We start from the raw sequence: 15,019 nt of genomic DNA, 5'->3' as shown, positions 1-15,019 counted from the left end.
AAAATTATACAGTCTTGGGCTAGGGGTTGGCTAGCCATTAGAAGTAGATTGGGGCTGTCCTACTATTCCAACTTCGCTCCCATATGGGACTCCCCGGGTTTACCGGAGTGTCTCAGGGACAGCTTATCTTCATCACTAGAGGAAGCAGGAATTACTAGATGGGGAGAGTTATTGGTGGATGGATCGATACTTCCCTGGGATGTATTGCATGAACGCATAGGCCCAGCTTTCTCTAGATTTAAATTCATTCAGCTGGAAAGCTGGGGGAGTGCCCAGCGGCGCAAAGATGCATTATTCGGGAAATCAAGCTCCCTGGAGCAGCTGCTACTAGAAAGACCTAGGGGTGGTAAGGAGGTGGCCTTCTGGTATTGGCAGCTTCTGGAGGAAACCGATGGGGATTTCACCCTTCCAGATGAATTGTGGAGCGAGACAATGGGCTTACAATGTGAGGAGATATGGTTAAGATCTTTTGCGCTCCTCCATAAAGTGGTGAAACCATCATGGCTGAGGCGTAACCATTTGTTCACAGCACACCGGGCTTATATGACACCGCAGAGACTTTCCAAATTTCTCCCAGACAAGAAGTGTAACAAATGTAATTTATCAGGAGCTTCAGATATTCACATGTTCTTGGAATGTCCCAACATCGGTCAGTTCTGGGAGGAAGTGCTATCTACCTTAAATTGCATTATGAACACTTCATTAGTAATTTCATTGCCACTAATCATCTTTGGAATCGAGGACAGTATTTCTGGCGAAGCAAGATCTTTTCTGTTTTATGCTATTCTGTTGGCTAGGAGACAGATCTGCATAAAGTGGGTGGAAAAATCTGCTCCAATACATTCGGATTGGCTCACGTCACTATACGAAACATCAAAGGTGGACATGGCTAGGGCTTGCAATAACCGTAATCTGGCTTTTTGGGATCTGTTGACACAGTGGAGATAGTGTTCCGGGGTTTTTTTTTTTTTTTTTTTTTTTTCTTCCCCGGGTCCTATGATTATGCCAACACTACTCCTTGGACCGGGTCTGGCCCCGATACGGTGTTTTGGTCCTGCAGGTTGAGACATACCTAGATGGAGTCAGATTAAGAACTTACATTTCCCTTCTCCTTGGGACTTCTCTGCCACCAGTAAAATATCTCGGAGTCCAGGTCCAGAGATGGGTTTCATCTTCTTGGTTCCCTCTCTTGGTTGGGGACACGCAAGGTGGTTGGCACCTCCTAAGCAGTGGGTAAGGCAAATGAGGACAAAAAAAAAAAAAAAAAAAAAAAAAAAAAAGAAATGCGTCTGAAATTCCAGATTTTCCCCCATCTACTCTTACTGCCTTGCTAAAAACTTCTGAAACTTTACAAGGATCCGATCATTTGGCCCATTTCCTGCCAGGAAAACCACCAAATTTGACACGGACAAAATCACCCACTTTAATTTTGGAACTAAGATTACAATGTTGCACAACATTCCCCTTCATTTTCTATTGGTACTTCTGAACACGCTCCCTGACCTGTGATAAATTGAGAGCAAAATCATTAGGTGTTCTAACTTTCATCCACCAAGGTAAAAGTTTAGAACCAGGTTTCCTACCATGTAACATCTCAAACGGAGATAAACCTGTAACAGTATTTGGAGAAGTGCGATATGACAACAAAGTGGCTCGTAAAGCTTTCCTCCATTCAAATCCACTCTTTATTGCTAATTGGATGGATTCTTTTTCTACTCTGTTGAAGCGTTCTACTTGACCATTGGCCTGTGGGTTGTATTTAGAGACTCTTTTATGCACAATGCCACACTTTTCAAGAAATAAATCAAATTCCTTGCTAACAAATTGGGGACCATTATCAGAGACGATTTCTGCGGGTAACCCCTCACGGCAAAAAACTTCATCTAAAAATTCAACTATTGAGATGAACCAAATTTGTCTACAACTTTTAGCTCTGGACACTTAGAAAAGTAATCTATTAAGACTAAAGCATACACATCCTTGTTAGGAGCAAACCCAAGGGAAATAATAACATTTTACGAGAGAATAAAGAACACAGGAATGCCACATATAGCTTGTTATATAACAAGCTAGTTGTTCATGGCATTGTCATGTACAATTGAAGATATTCACCATCACAATTTCAAGTCTATAGTCGCCACCATTTAGCAGATTCAGCACATCAGATTATTTTTTAAAAGTTGCAACACCAAGAGAAGTAATAGTTAACAGTGTAAGGAAACATGTGCGAATAAAACACATTTTTCTTTTTTTACTATGAAGAAAAATGTTGGAGGATTACTCTGATCTCTTCAAGCACTTTAGGTATATGCATATGATGTCAAGGAGCAAAGTGGGAGAACTAGCTGTGTCTAAAAATGTAGTGTGCAAATGTGTACACATTTTGGAGACTTCTTTCTGTTTTGTCTTTTAGATCTCACCTTAGCAGCAAAAGCTTTGCATTGAAGAACTGTGTAAACAAGCTTTGAACATCTTGTATAATTGGATACATGTCTTGCTGTGTTCGCAGAGGTTTCCTCTTTATCTTAACTGTTATGTGACACTGTAAACCGAGCCTTTGACCGTAGGTAGTAGGAGGGTGAAGCCTACTTGTCCTCTGGACAAAATAGAAAGGTCAAATGTCAGGCTCTGTCTTCCAGAGAGCTTGGTGTTTGTTTCTTTTTCTGAAGTAGCCAATGTACATACCCGTGTAAGAGTATGCTTTTTGTTTTCTTGGTCACAACAAAAATATGAATTATGCTGTTTTAGAATATTTCAGAATTAGTACAAATTAAGCACATTTTTTGTAATTCTGAAGTGTGGTGGAAACAAATATTTGAATACTATCAAAACACATCAATACACTAGGTGATGTCATTTGCACACATTATCGTTTGTGTGCAATAAAACCATATTTTTGGTGCAAATGTAATGGTCATTTCAATTGAAAATGTGTTGTCTGTAATGGAAGTGTTGTACAACACCATGCATACTCCACTCTATGCCACACTGCTCCATTCTGCAAAATGCCACTCCATTCTACTTCACTCACTTCTACACTAGCCACTCCACTTTATGCCCCTCCATACCACCTACCCCACACCACTTTATCCCACTCTAATGCATTTTACCCCACTCCACTCCAATGTACCCCGATCTACCCCACTCCAATTTGCTATAATCTACTCCAATCTACCACACTCCAGTCTACCCCACTCTAATCCAATCTACCCCTCTGCACTTTACCCCAATCCACTCCACTACAGTCCAATCTACCCCAACCAAATTTACCCACCCCACTATATCCCACAACATTCCATTCTATCTCATCCACCTCAATCTCCCCAATTTAATCTACCTGACTCCAGTCTAGCACTTTGATCTACCCAAATTCCCTGCTCCAATCTACCCCTCTCCAGTCTACCCCAATTCATCCTATTCTTTTCTACCCCAATCCAATATACCCCACTCCATTCCACACCACTAACTTTTTATCCATGCCGAACAGCAGCCACCCTGATGTACAATATGGCTAAAACAAATTACCAAAGCCAATAGCTCTCGCATAGGCGAGACCTATTGGTTTTGCCAATGCTTGTTTGCTTTAGGCTGTCCAGCTAGAGTTCGTCCCTTCCTTTCTCCAAATCTTGTTTACTGTGCTATTCCATGAACTAGTTTTCTGTAAATGGGCCTTTAAATTGTGTTCTTATTTTGTAACATTTGCTGTGCATTCAGAGGCAGAGGTCAAATATCGGGCTGTGTCATTCAGGAACCTTGGTGTTTTTCTTTCTCGGACTTCAAAGTATGAAGATTTATGTGACAATCCTGCTGGCTAGTTGAGGTCTGCTTGAAAAATGTCTGTAAATGAACTGTGCGGTTGATGAAATCAATACATTGGGTAATGCCATTTCCACACCTTGTCGTTTGTGCCCTGTATACTTTTATCAGTAAAACTGTATGTAAGTGCAAATGTAATGTGCATTTCAATTGAAGACGTGTTGTCTGTAATGGCAGTATGCTACCATGCCATTCATACTCGAATGTTACCCCGCACCACTCGACACCACTGCACTCTACTTTGCACCACTCCCCACTATGTCTCTGTACACCACTCCACTGTGCGCCAATACATTCTTCCTCAACTACTCTACTATGCACCACTGCACTCTGCTCCGCTCCACTCTTTGCCATCCTACTCTGCAAGACTGCACTCTATGCCACTGCACTCCACACCAATGGACTCTGACTCTACTCTGTACCGCTCCACTGTACGCAAGTGCACTCTATATGCCAATCCCCTCTATGCCACTTTAATCTACTCTGCGCCACAGCACTCTACTCTGAAACCATCTACTTTAGCCACTGCACTCAGCGCCACTTTACTCTGTGCCACTGCACTCTTGCAACTCCACAGCACTCTACAATATACTACTGCACTCTTCAACAGTATACTCTACAACAATGTACTCTGCCACTTTATGCCACCTACTTTATGTCACTGAACTCTACGTGAACGAACTCTGCATTGCTCAACTCTACGCAAATGCAGTCTATTCCAATCCAGTCTAATATACTCTGCACTACTGCACTCTACGGCATTCTACTCGATACCTCTGCATTCTTCGTCACTTCACTGTACTCTGGTTCAATATACTCGATGCCACTATTTGATAATGCACGCTACATCACTTTACTCAAAACCAATACAGTCTACGCCAGTGCACTATGCACACCTCTACTCTACACTATTGCACTCTGTATAACGTTACTCTGCACCACTATATGCTAGTGCACTCTACACCAATGTACTCTATTCCACTACACTCTATTCTGCAGCACTGCTCTCTGTGCCACTGCACTCTACACCATTCTACTGCACTCTAGACCACTGCACTCTAGACCACTGTCATCTAGACTACTGTAATCTACTGTGCACCACTACACTCTGACACTGCACCCTACGCCGCTCTACTCTACTCTGCCAGTGCACTCTACCCTCTTTACTATACACCACTGTACTCTACACCACTCCAGTCTAGGCCACTCCCCTCTGCATCACTCCACTCTGTGCCACTACACTCTGCAATGCTGCATTCTGCACCACTACTCTATACCACTCCACTCTTCCGTGCACCACTCGACGCCACTTCACTCTACTCTGAAAGAATCTACTGTACACCACTACACTATATGCCACTGTACTTGACACCACTCTGCGCCACTGCAGTCAACACTGCACCTCTTTACTCTACGCCACTGAGCTCTACCCTGCACCACTATACCTTGCATCTCCTCTCCTCTCTGAAACAATCTACTATATGCCACTGCACTCTGTCATTTTACTCCATGCCAATCCACTCTAGCCCACTGTACTCTACGCTGCGACACTCTACGCCACTGCGTTCTACTCTATTCCAAACCTCTGCACTCTATGCCACTTCACTCTAACCACTTTACTCAAAACCAATGCACCCTACACCAACTACTTTGCACCACTGTACTCTTCAGCATTCTACTCCATGCCACTGCATGCTACGTCACTCTACACCATTCTGCTCTATGCTGCTCTGTTCTTCTCTGCACCACTTCACTCTATGCCACAGCACTCTACGCGGCACCACTCCACGCCACTACGTGGCACAATTCCACGCCACTTCACTCTACTCTGAAATAATCTACTCTATGCCACTGCACAATACGCCATTGCACTGTGCCACTCTATTACATGCCACTCCACTATACACTGTGCCACTTGATGCTACTGCAGGCTACGCTACTTTACTCTAAACCACTACTCTGTGCCATTTCACCACTTTACTCAAAAAACATTGCGCCCTACGCCACTGTTCCTACGCCAACTACTTTGTACCACTGCACTTCACGCCACTGCATGCTACTTCACTCTACGCCATTACGCTCTACGTCACTGCACTCTACGCCTCTCTATTCTACTATGCACCACTTTAACATATGCCACTGCACTCCATGCCACTACACGGACACTCTACTCTGCAGGACTGCACTCCACGCTGCTGCAATCTCAACGCACTCTAAGCCACTGCATTCTTTGCCACTGCACCACTCTACGCCAATACTTCTACACCATTCTACTCTGCCTCTCCCCATGCCACTGCATTCTACCCTGCACCACTCCACCACTTCACTCTGCGTCACTCTGCAACACTCCACTCTCTGCCACTCAACTTTACGCCACTCTACTCTGCATTGCTCCACTCTACACCATTGTACTGTACACAAAGCCACTCTAATCTTCTCTACATCACTGCACTGTAGTACACTCTGCTCTAAGCCACTGCAGTCTTTACCACTTCACTTTGCTCAGAAACATTCTGTCACTGCAGTCTACGCCACTCTGCGCCACTCCATTCTCTGCCACTCCACACTAAGCCTTTCTATTCTACACCACTGCACTCAATGCCACTGCACTCTCACCTCTTTACTCAAACCCAATACACTGAGCCACTGCTCTCTATGCCACTATACTCCACATCACTTCACTGTACTCTACACCACTCTGCACCGTTGCACTCTGTCACTTCACGCCGCACCACTCTACATCAATGCACTCTGACACTCTACTGCAGCACTGCACTTTCTGCCACTCTACTCTACACCACTTTACTCAATGCCACTGCACCACGCTATGCCATTCTAATGTACTGTGCGCAACTCTGCTCTGCCAGGGCACTCTACCTCACTTAACTATGCAGTAGTGCACTCTACACCACTCCAGCCTAGGCCACTTCAGTCTGCATCACTCCACTCTACACCACTTTGCAACACTGCACTCTACACCACTTCTCTATACCCATCCACTCTGCATCACTTTGCTCTACTCTGTGCCACCCCACTCTGCACCACTCCTCTCTATGTCCCTGCAATCAATGCTGCACCACTCTATGCCACTGCGCTCTATCCTGCACCACTGTACTCTACCTTGCACCACTCCACTCTACTCTCAAACAATCTACTCTACACCACTCCACCCCGCCACTACACGCTAAGCCACTCTATGCTGGGCCACTATACGTCTTCAGTCTATGCTATGCCACTGTACTCTAAACCACAGCATTCTACGCCAATGCACTCTGCACAACTTTACTCAAAATCAGTGCATCCTATGCCACTGCATCTACGCCAGCTACTTTGCACCACTGCACTTTATGGCACTGTACTGTACAAAATTCGACTCAATGCCATTCAGCGCCATTGCACGTTACATCACTCTACGTCACTGCTCGCTGCACAATTCTGCGGCCCTGCACTCTGATACTCTACATGACTGCACTCTATGCCACTGTACCGTAGTCCACTACAGTCTACTCTGCAACACTCTACTGCATCCTACACCACTGCACTCTACCATCCATCACTCCACTCTGTTGCACTTCACTCTACTCCAATCTACGCAATTGCTTTCCTCGTCACTCTAATCTACTCTGCACCTTTCTACTCTGTGCCATTGTACTCTATTCTACACGATGCCAATGCACCCTACACTACTTCTTTCAAAACCAATGCACTCTACCCTATTGCACTCTACACCAATCTACTCTGCACCACTATACTTTACGCCACTTCACTCTAGGGCACTCTCCGACACTCCACCCCACTCTACGACACTCCACTGACACTTTACTGCACTTGATGATACTCTGCTCCACTAAACTCTGCTCCACTGACACTCTACTCCACTCTGTCATGGCACTCTACAGCACTCTGCCATCCTACGACCCTGCTCCACTCTGGCGCAATAACCTTCATGCCAATCCATGCCACTTTACTCCACTCTACTCTATGACACACTACTCCACTCTGACAATCTATTCGCTTTGCGTCACTCTACTCTAAAACACTGTACTTCACTCAACACCCTATACGGCACTCATCTCTACTCTACGCCACTCCACTCTACGCCAATCTGACACTACTCCGTTCTACAGAACTCAACTCTACGCCACTCAACTCTACGCCCTTCCACTCTACGACACTCTACTCCTTTCACGACACTACATAACACTGTATGCTACTCCATGGCACTCCACTGTACTCCTCTCTATGCCACTCAACTCTACACTGTAATTTTATTTTTTCCACAGTAACCCCTTTTTAATTTTTTCCAGCTTTAACGTTCTTGCGCCATCCATGCTATTCTGACACACTTCAAGTGTAAGAAAGACAGGTGCTAATTACTTCATATGCAGCACACATGCCAGTACCTACACACGAAGACATAGAGTGTCCAAGCAATCACTGCCTGAGCCACACTACTGAACACAATATGTAGGGTTATAAACACCCATCCTTTGAAAAGAAAGGAACAGAAGTTTAAACCTATCAAGAAGCACCACTTAGCACTTTACTGAAAACACCCATCTATAAAGCGTACAATTCCATTGATACATGGCTGAAATGAGTCTTACCCACAAGATATCTCAGATCCATGTGGAAGTGCACCCATTCAAACACATCAAGAGTTTAGGGGTCATACCAAATCTAGAAATGGACTGTTGGAGAGGCACATAATGTTTCTGTATTAGGTGGCAGTGGAGAGTTGGTGAACAGTGAATAGGCCCACTCCAATCTAACCTTGACTGTCATGTGTTGTTTTCAGGTACTCCATGGAGGTTTGTGTGGCTTCTACAGCTCCAACCTTCCTGCACCATATGGACAACACTGCCACCCCTTCAGCTGCAAGCTTTCCAAATGGCACATGCATTTACATGTGTCCAGAGCGGGAGAGGTGTGAGAGAGAGGCACAGAAGAGACTCCACCCATTTGAGGTTCTGGATGGAACAGAGCAGCACCGCTTACCCAGAGCTGACCCTCTCAAGATTGTGAAGGAGTATGCAAGGCCGGCAGCTGGAAAAGATTCCACCAAACCAAGCGACCTGCGTCCTCCAGCGGTGCTGCTGCAAACTGTCCAGTATCTGGTAGATGATGTGCTACCTCGGTTTGATGTTCCCTGGTCCCAGGTGTACAGTTTTGTGTTTGACCGACTGCGGGCTGTGCGTCAGGACATGACCATCCAGCGGGTGGGAGGGGAGTTCTGTGTCGCCATCTTGGAGAAGTGCTTGGGCTTTCTGCTTTGTGCAGGTTACCGACTTTGTGAGGCCCCACTGTGCCACTTTGACCCACGCATCAACGAAACTCATGTGCAGGAATGTTTTGGGTGGCTCCGTCGCTGCTACCGGAGTGGGATGTACGAGCAGGAGGCAGAGTACCAAGCACTGTTCTTGCTGTATAATCTTGGTGAGGAGGAAGCTTGCACAATGCCTGCCTTGTAGCTATATAAGCGAACCATGCATACTCCATATCTACTCTGTGTCTAAGATGTCAATAACTATGCTCCCACCCTGACTTCTCTATAGCTTCAACTATGTGCTATATTTAACATATTTAGAATGTTGGTAGAATCATAGCATCTAACACTGTGTGAGAATCATACCTATCATCCGTTGTCAAGGTCCACATGACCAGAGTCCTACTGACACAGAGGTCCTGAACACCTCCCTTGAACAAGGGGGTGCCTTAAGGATCCTCAAACCTGCTCTCAGAACCATACTTCTCCAGTATTAGGGGTGTCTTTCATAGATTCACATGCTTGAATAATTCCCCGTCGTCGAAGTGGGAGTCCCACGGTACATAAAATAGTAGTAGAAACATATATACATAAAGTACATAAATGTATACATAAATATATATATGCATAAATATATAAAAGATATCAAATATATCCAAAAGAAATAAAACCTTAAAGTACCATAGAACAACATTAGCCCATAGAAAGCATTGAGGGAGAGTTCACTTTAGCAACATATCAATGTCATTATGATAGTCCAAACTCCAGCCAATCAGGCTTAACGCCCTCTAGAACCTTCTCCTCAGAAGCTCAAGCCCTCAGATTTTCTACCGCACGTCATGTGAAGGGAGTCTCCCTGAGCTCTGCTCAGTTTCTTCATTCTCAAACCTTCAAACTTCTACAAACATGTCTTCTGCAAAGAAATCTTTTTTCAGGCCTTGTTCTGCCTGTGGTAAACTTCGCCTTTTCCATGAAGACCCACATAAAAAATGCATCTACTGCCTGTACCCGGATCATGAGGTGAGGAGTTGCAAGTTTTGCAGGATTTTTACTTCAAAGACCCTAAAGGACAGAGAGGCTAGTCTCCTCCTGTGGCTACAGAGGTTGAAGACTTCAGACAACCCAGTGTCTGATATTGAGAGTGTGTCTTCCTGCCATTCTAAGACCTCTCTGAAGCTTGGGTCAGAGACCGAGCTTCCTTCTCCATTTCTTAAAAAGAAGAAGCTTGTGGACGCTCCCAAGTCCGTCTCCCCACGGGATCTGCCTGCCTCTACGCCTACGGGACCTGGTTCTCGTCTCAGTCCCATTCTATGCCCTCGTCATCTAAAACGAGTGCCAGCTCGTTGACGAGCTCGTCGACGCGCCCGCCGCCGACTAGATCAGTCGACGTTGTTCCTACTTCGACGACCTGTTCCATGTCGACGAGGACGACGACGACTAAGTCTGCATCGTCGTCGACGCTCCAAGATGCCAGGCCTATATCGTCCATTATGAAGATCTCGTTGACGGCGAGGAAACCTGTCTCGTCAACGGCCTTACCAAAACGTCACCAGTCGACGAAGGCTTCGTCGACGCTACCAGCTTCGTCGACGGCAACCTCGTCGACCTCCACCTAGTCGACGGTAGCACAGTCGACGTGTAAGACCTCGTCGACATCCACCTCATCGACGGTAGCACCGTCGACGTTGAAAACCTCGTCGACGGCTGTCACAACTTCGTTGGTGCCGACGACGAAGGCCTCGGCTCCGTCGATGGCACCCTCATCTTCGTCGAAGAACCCCTCGAAGACGACTTCGTCGATGAGCTCGTCGACGGTTCCGTCAACGGTGCAGTATTCCCTGGCAACTGCAACCTCCTTCACAGTGGTGACGGTGACTACTGTAAAACGTCCGGCTTCTCTGTTTTTGAGTCCTATTCAGCATGGATCAGGTCTCCCCCTGCTCAGCTCTTTGCGTCCGCAGAGGAGGACTCTTCTGAGGGCTCTTACGCTGATGACACCTTTCGCCCTGCAAGTAGCCCATCGGAACTACATATAAAGTATCAGGACTACGAGGATGATGATCATAATGAAGGGGGATCGCATATCTCAGTTCGAGATGACCAGCTGGATGTTGACCACGAGGTTCCTGTGGCACAGATACCAGTGACTGATCGCTTACCTTCAGCACATGCTTGATGATTACAATCGTTGGTTTCCGCCTTCTCCTCAGACCTCTCCAAATCAGCCTCCTCACACACGGGAGTCACTTCCAGCTGCACAGGCACGTTCACCAGTTCCTCAAGCTCCTGATACTGATGATGATGTTCGGAATGATACAGACCAGGACGATGATGCTGTCCTCGCGGATTGGGACACCTATTAGGCCCAGACTCCGTCTCCTCCTCCTACCTCTCCTCTGGCTTCTCCCCCCAGTGGACATTGGGGGTTTCCACCTTTTAATGATGAGAGCTGCGAAGCGTTTTCACTTGCTAATGGAGGTCAAACAACGACTGCTTTCTTTATGACTTCAAAGATCAGCCTTTAAAGCAAGTGCATACTATTCCGATAATTGATTTTATTTGGCAGGAGGGGCTCAAACTCATGGAATGACCGAACTCCATCCCGGCCGTGCTTCCACGCCTCGACAAGAAGTATAAGGCGCCAGGGGATTCGCCTGCCTGCCTTGTGTCTCAACCAAAACCGGACTCAGTCATTACACAAGCTGCCCAGAAGAGGTCACGTAATCCGGCTTCTCCTTTAACATCCCCGCCGGATCCGGAAGGTCGTCGCCTGGATAGCATTGGGAAAAAATTCACAACAATGGCTGCAACTAAGGTCAGGGCGGCAAATTCCTTGGCCATCCTTGGACGATACGACCGTCAGATGTGGTCGGAGTTTGCAGCTTTGGTTGACCTTATTTCAGAATCCTCCTGGGCAGAAGCACAAAAGAGCGCGCAAGAAGGAGAGAGGATATCCTCGGAAATTATTGACTGCGCCATAGATATTTCCTCAACGGGTTTCAGACAGCTGGCAGGTGCTGCAGTCTTAAGACGGCAGGGCTGGCTTAAGGCTACGTCTTTTCGGCCTGAGGTAAAAGCAAGGGTGCTCGACTTACCTTTTGAAGGTGAATCCCTCTTCGGCAAGCACGTGGCTGATGCCTTAGAGTCCATCAAGAAGGATACAGACACTGCTCGCGCCCTGGTTCTCTCCAGTACCGGAAGCAGCTATTTCGTGGAGTACGTGGTAGGGGCACATTCTATGGTGAAAACAAGCAACGCTACTCCTACCAACAACAGAATAGGCAGTCTGACTCGAGGACTTATAGGAGAAAATCCGAGTACAGAGGAGGTGCTACCTCTAAAAAACAATGACTTTCTACAGCCCATGTCTCATCCCGCTCTGACAATTGGAGGTCGAATCTCCCAACGCTTTTGCAATTGGTCGAAAATAACTTCAGATCGTTGGGTTTTGGATGTCATCTCAAAAGGCCACACTCTCACATTTCTCAAGCTCTCCTCAAACCGCCCTCCTTCTGGTCCCCCTCCAGCACACTTGAAGGAATTATTTGCACAGGTTGCAGTTATGATAAACAAAAGGGGCAGTCGAAGAGGTTCCTCGATTACAACAGGGGACGGGCTTTAGGCTTTAATTCCCACTTTTTTCTTATCAGAAAGAAGTCGGGAGAGTGGCGCCCGATCTTGGACCTCAGAGCCCTCAACAAGTTTATCAAGTCCCAAACATTTCAAATGCTCACTTTGCTGGAAATCTTGCAGTTCCTAAATCCCGGGGAGTTCCTCTCCACAATCGACCTCCAAGACGTATACTTTCATGTGCCAATCCATCCAAAGCACAGGAAGTACCTTCGTTTCAAAGTAGGATCAAGACACTTTCAATTCAAGGTTCTGCCTTTCGGCCTTCCTTCCGCGCCGAGAGTCTTCACAAAGATCATGGCTCCGGTTGCGGCTTCTCTACGCCTACAGGGCATACAGTTATACCCTTATTTGGATGAATGCTTGATAAAGGCCCCATCCTTTCTCGCAGCAGAACAACACACTCAGACTTGCCTGTCTGTCTTACAAGCCTTGGGTCTTTTCGTCAACCACGAGAAGTCGCATGTCTGTCCAGCACAGCAAAGGGTCTTTATAGGAGCATTAATAGACACTCATCTAGCAAAGGTGTTTGTTTCGGAAGAGCGCCAAGATCGCATTGCCAAACTGGTGGCTCTTCTACGCTCAAGAAAGTCAGTTTCTGTCTGGATGTTGAAATCCTTGCTGGGCATGGCTTCATCCTCCATACCCCTGATCCCCAATTGCAGGTTACACATGCGTGTCCTCCAGGAAGAATTGGACAAACAATGGCGGCAAATCTCAGGGACATTCAACGACAAGGTCTGCCTGACCCCTCGCATCCAGGGAGCATTGTAATGGTGGGCTCACCTTCCAAACGTTACGACAGGGCGTTTGTTTCAGGAACCGGCCCCCACGCTCACCCTTATGACGGACGCTTCCTTAGAGGGTTGGGGTGCGCACCTCGAAGGGTTGTCGATCAACGGCAAATGGACGGTCGACCAGCGCAAGTGGCACATCAATCGGCTGGGACCTTTTGGCTATCTTTCTCACCCTGAAGTCCTTTTGTCTGCTTGTGGAAGGGGAGTCACTGTTGGTGCGTACGGACAACACCACCAGCATGCACTACCTCAACAAGCAAGGGGGTACGAGATCTCTTCTGCTCTCCAGACCGGCACAACAGATCTGGGAATTGGCAATACAACATCAAGTCCAGTTAACTGCAGTTCACGTACTGGGCATCTCCAACGCCCTTGCAGACTCTCTCAGCAGATCGGCCACAGACAATCACGAGTGGGAACTCCATCAGCCAACTCTAGAGTATGTATTTCGCCTGTGGGGCCAGCCGGAGCTGGATCTGTTTGCGACGCCACTCAACCGCAAATGCCAACGTTACGCAAGTTGGCATCCCCACAAAGGGTCGAGCGGGAATGCATTTTCCATCGACTGGTCGAAAACATTTGCCTACGCTTTTCCACCGACCCCTCTAATACCTCGCATCCTGCACAGAATGAGAGCACAACCATGTCACATCCTGTTGATTGCGCCCAGGTGGCCGCGTCGCCCATGGTTCACAGATCTGCTTCTTCTTTCCCAGTGCGATCCGATCCCTCTTTGTCCCCTGCCTCACCTTCTCACCATGAACCACTGGCAGATATGCCATCCAGACCCGGCATCTTTCCAACTTCACTCTTGGAATCTGAGCAGAACGAGTTTGCCCATCTAACTATTGCCCCGGACTGCAGAGAGGTCCTTGCTCACGCACGAGCTTTCTCCACCACCAAAACCTATAAATTGAAATGGAAGCGGTTTTGTGTCATTTAGAGAACATTGATCCTATGCTCGCAACTCCTGAGCAAATTTTGCCCTTCTTCCTCCTCTTGGCAAAGTCGGGACTTTCGCATTCCACTCTCAGGGTTTTCCTAGCTGCACTTTCACGCTTTCGGCATGATGGTTCCTCCACTTCTCTGTATTCCTCACGGATCATTCGCCAATTCTTCAAAGGTCTGTTCCGGATGTTTCCACCTGTCCGGCATCCTCCAGCTTCTTGGCGTCTGAATCTTGTCTTGGCCCAGTTACTTAAGCCTCCATTTGAACCAATCCACTCAGCGGATTTGAAATTCCTTACTTGGAAGGTTTCCCTCCTCCTCGCACCGACGTCCTCCAGGCGAGTGCGCGACATGCAAGCTTTTACAATACAACCTCCATTTCTTCAGTTTTCTAAAGACACTGTTGTACTACGTACAAACCCTAAGTTCATGCCCAAGGTCCCTTCGGACTTCCACCTTAATGAACCTGTCATACTCAAAACCTTTTTCCCTAACCCTCAGTCTCCTGCTGAGCGTACTCTTCATTCCCTGGACTTAAAACGATGCCTCAAATTCTACATCC

The 15,019-nt window shown here is 46.9% G+C and overlaps 1 protein-coding gene across 1 annotated transcript in view; it reads left to right on the top strand.

The window, feature by feature from the left end:
* SAC3D1 (SAC3 domain containing 1) overlaps positions 1 to 15,019 on the top strand; it is a 74,177-nt gene that overhangs the window by 38,821 nt on the left and 20,337 nt on the right. The window contains exon 2 of the mRNA XM_086936699.1: positions 8,615 to 9,252. Within this exon, the coding sequence (XP_086792825.1) occupies positions 8,622 to 9,252 (631 nt within the window). The 5' untranslated portion in view covers positions 8,615 to 8,621. The remainder of the gene's footprint in view (positions 1 to 8,614; positions 9,253 to 15,019) is intronic.

This window comes from Lissotriton vulgaris, chromosome 9 (genome assembly GCF_964263255.1).
Source record: "Lissotriton vulgaris chromosome 9, aLisVul1.2, whole genome shotgun sequence".
Taxonomy (NCBI): domain Eukaryota; kingdom Metazoa; phylum Chordata; class Amphibia; order Caudata; family Salamandridae; genus Lissotriton; species Lissotriton vulgaris.
Note: the sequence above shows the minus strand (reverse complement) of the source record. Positions and strands in the feature narration are given on the sequence as shown.